General features: G+C 33.2%; 1 protein-coding gene across 1 annotated transcript; it reads right to left on the bottom strand.

The window, feature by feature from the left end:
• Positions 1-2,879: 2,879 nt before the first annotated feature.
• LOC114190143 (E3 ubiquitin-protein ligase RHA2A-like) lies at positions 2,880-3,852 on the bottom strand. The gene has a single exon (XM_028078924.1). It carries the CDS (start codon positions 3,712-3,714, stop codon positions 3,229-3,231), a length of 486 nt encoding a protein of 161 aa, XP_027934725.1. The 5' UTR covers positions 3,715-3,852; the 3' UTR covers positions 2,880-3,228.
• Positions 3,853-4,083: the final 231 nt, after the last annotated feature.

The following is a 4,083-nucleotide window of genomic DNA, read 5'->3' as shown; positions in this document are numbered from 1 at the left end:
TAATTTCTTTTTTGAAGTTTAAGCTACTTATTAAAATTAGTGTACTCTGAAATCATAGCAAAAGACGATACAAAGAATCTAAATTTTATGAAATAATTATTTTACAAAGTTGAAAAGAATTTAGTATAATGATTAACTGTTCTATCTAACGATGACGAAGGTAAAAACATGATTTTTGTTTGAAATTTATCACTATGTACAACTTTGTTTTTTTTTTTTTTCTTTAACTTAGATTGAAGTTGTAATTGGTAACACAACTTTAATTGGTTTACTATTTTTTTTTCTTCTGAAATTATGTTTGCAAAAATGATTTTAGAGTTTTTAATAAATCATAATTGCATGCATAATTTTATTTTTTAAACCTTTTATATTTATTATTTTGATACATAATAGTCTCACATTATTAATTATTGTTAAGGTGAAGAGTTTAAAACTGATTTAAATATATATTTCTCATTCAACATTTTAATACACCTTTTAAAGACATAATTATGATGAAGTAACAATTATAAAATAAAAAATATCTCAAATATAGTATTTAATCCTAATAATGTACTTCAATAAATTTGAGACCAGAACATTTATAAATATTTGGTTTTAATTGATGTAAATGAAATAAATAGGTTATTGAAACAAATTTTTAGATATTTATATAGAAAACTTGATTAATAAATTGAAAATTAATATTAATTAAACAAATTTTGAGAAAATAAAAAATGTTTTTCAGGTACAATAAATAAATAAGAAAAAAATTATAATATACGCTTTTAAACATTCATTTTGAAAAAAAAAAAACAAAAGCTTTCTCCATTCTATTTTTTTTATCTCAAATTTCATTCTATTAATACCCAAATTTAACGTATTAAATAACTTTTTAAAAGTAAACAATGTCTAAAAATGAAACAAAAAAAGTTTCAATAACTTGTCCATTCCAAAACATAATAAATAAAATAGAACTCACGCATGGAAACACTAGCTCTAAAAGAAGTTGAAGTCGTGCTACAACATGAACTTCAAAAACAAAATAACCTAAAATCATATATTTGGTACAATTTTTTATTGTAAAACAATGATTTCTAGCGTGATTTGTTCATATGTATATTTAAAAAAATGTATTTTCATACATAAAAAAAAAAACTCTTTTTAATAAATTTGCAAGACGTTGAAGGTTAACCATTTTGCTGACTTTTCTTTGGCATTGAAGATTGAACTCCTTGGGTTGAAAAAGCAGGAAATGGACGGAGATGAATGAATGAAGAAGAAAAAAATGCATAAAGAGTTGAGCAATGTGAGTTTGAGAGGAGCAATAATGATACAAATTCTTGTTCCAAAGCTGTGTAAGGGTTGGATTGGGTCCATTCTAAAATTATTCAAACAACAAAAAAATGTGAAAGTGATGCAGCTGAGAGGAGTTGTGTTGGGACCATAACTATTCAAATATCGCAATCATCTCAATTATTTTCAAACCTTCTTCACTTTAACCTAACAAATCACCAACCTTCCTATCCAATACCACCAATTTCTCATTTTATTTTTTATTTTATTTTTCATCCATATTAACTCTACCCATTTTATCTTACAATTTCAAACTATAATTTTGGTGCTGTGACGATTATTTAAACTAATTATTCATGGTGATTTGCATTGTTGGGCCACAACCCTTCAAACATATAGGTGTTTTTAAAGTAAATCATGAATTAAAAATCCCTTAAACATGAGATTAAAGGCGTATTACGGTTACTCACATAGGTTGACTATATACCCTAGTCAAACGATTGACCAGATGAGCTTGACACCTGTCAAATGTTAAGTTTCATAAGTTCAGGGGTTTGTTGACGTGTCTCTCACCTATAAATAAATTCCTACTTACTAGTATTCTCGGAATTCGTATTAATTTTCAGCACAATACTTTGTTTCATCATATGTATAAACATGGTATACACACATGTGTGTTTTTTTAAGAATGAAGAAACCGGTATTGGTTGAATATGAGGCGTAAGCATTTGTTAATATTGGCATCATCACCCACAGTTGAGCCTAGTTTACGTGTAAGCCTGTTAAGACAAGTTTTTTCAACTCAACGTCTGAAATATAAATTAATTAACTATATGAAATTATAGTTATTATTTAGACGTAGAGTTAATTAACGAAGTACATAAAATGTAAAAAAGAAAAAGAAAAGAAACAGTGACAGTTCAACAACTGAGTTTTAATGGTGACGTAAATTGGAGGCGCCGCATGCTGGGAGACCTGTAATTTAACACGGAGTCTTCAACTTCAACACCACACACACACACAGCTTTTGCCAAATTGGAAATTCCACACTTTCACTCACACCACGCACTTCTCCACCTCATATACAACTCTACATTCTCCTATTTCCCTTCAATCAAACAAACCCAATTCCCAATTTCTCTCCCAACTAATTTCCACTTCAATGTCCAATTTAATGCCTCAAAATTTTGAAAATTCAGTTTTATTTCATCACTATACACTTTTATTAAATATCAACCATTTAGGTTTATTAAGTGTTATTCCCACAACAAAAATTTAACTTTCACATAATTCATATAATCACTCCATCTAGATTCTATCCTTCTTCTCTTAAAGAAACAGTGTCCTTCCATTCGTATTAACGATTTTTTCTAGTTGGCCATCCCAAGTGAAAATAACACTGGACTCAATAATTTCCACTTGCGTACCGTAATTATCTCTCAAAATTTAGTTCAATGACTTCAATTTGTCCCTTTTGCATTTAATTTCCAGAATAAATACTCCTTTTTCTGATAATTTTGTATTTAATTTCCCTTCGCTAGAAACTAGACACGGTGAATTAGATGCATCCAAGATTTACCGGAAGTGAGGGCAAGATAGTGGTGTGTTATGGAAATTTGTGCATAAGCTTTCTAATATCTCCGATTATTAGAATAGACACAAAGGGAGTCCAAAATTTACAGCAGATAAAAAAGGATTCTCAGACGCTAGAAAACCCTTCAAAAAATACCTTCACCAGAACTACTGTTAAATAGGACAAAAAGAAAGAAAAAATCTAGCCTAATAATCATAATATTAAAACCCTACAAAAAAAATAAAAAGCCCAATATTAAAGAAAAAAAAGGAGGGAAAGTAAGAAACGAAAAAGAGAAAAGAAACCGCGTCCAGGTCTGTAAAAAGTGATCGCGAAAGAGGGGTAAAAGTGGGAGATTGGAAAACCGAAACGGCGCCGCATCAGTGAAGGGAGAACCAAGAGATGAGTTGTTGGCCGAGGCGGCGTTCGGTGAGGGCCACGCGCTCCTCGGAGAGGAGCGGGGAGCGGCAGAGGGGGCAGTTGAACTTGTAGTGGTGGAGCCAGCCGTCGAAGCAGCGGCGGTGGAAGACGTGGCGGCAGGGGAGCATGCGGAGCTGGTCGCCGTCCTGGAAGGTGGCCTGGCAGACGACGCAGGGGTGGTCGTGGGCGGGTCCTTCGTAGAAGAATAATTGGTTGTTGAGGGTGAGCTGATCGGAGAGCATGATGAGTCCGGCGAGGCCGGATCCGACGGCGGCGAGGAAGCGGTCGTCGACGATCTGGTGCGTGTGGAAGCGGGCGAGACCTAGGGATTGCAACAGCGCGAAGAGCATCGAGCGGAGGTAGTTGACGCACATGGCTATCTGCGCCAACACCAGCAGCGGAATCGAACCCGACGACACGTCGTTTAATTCGCTTTGCAAACCCATGATTCCAATTTCCCAATCAACTCTGAATGAATTAATGAATGAATAGAGAGAACGAAGATTTTAAGAGGTCGCGGTGTATCGTATCGTATCGTGTCGTGTCGTCTTTGTGTGGATTGCGAGAACACAACACCTTCCACCTCTGTTATAAAAAGCCTCTCTGATGTGATGTCAGGGACTTCTTCACTATTCTAATTTCCTTTTATTCCCCTATTTTTAAATTCATTTTCATAAATTACTCACATTAAATCCACCAACTTGGAACGTAATAAATAACCTTTCTCAAATTAAAACAATTAGATTAAAAAATTGCAATGTGAGCTTTTTCTAAAATTAAAAAAAAAAAAACTACCTTTTTAGGATTAGGTGTCC

This window comes from Vigna unguiculata, chromosome 7, assembly GCF_004118075.2.
Source record: "Vigna unguiculata cultivar IT97K-499-35 chromosome 7, ASM411807v1, whole genome shotgun sequence".
NCBI classification, from domain to species: domain Eukaryota; kingdom Viridiplantae; phylum Streptophyta; class Magnoliopsida; order Fabales; family Fabaceae; genus Vigna; species Vigna unguiculata.
This window is presented reverse-complemented; position numbering and strand designations above follow the sequence as displayed.

Coding starts and splice junctions, on each gene's coding strand:
- LOC114190143 (XM_028078924.1), bottom strand. CDS start 3,714: ATGGGTTTGCAAAGCGAATTAAACGACGTGTCGTCGGGTTCGATTCCG.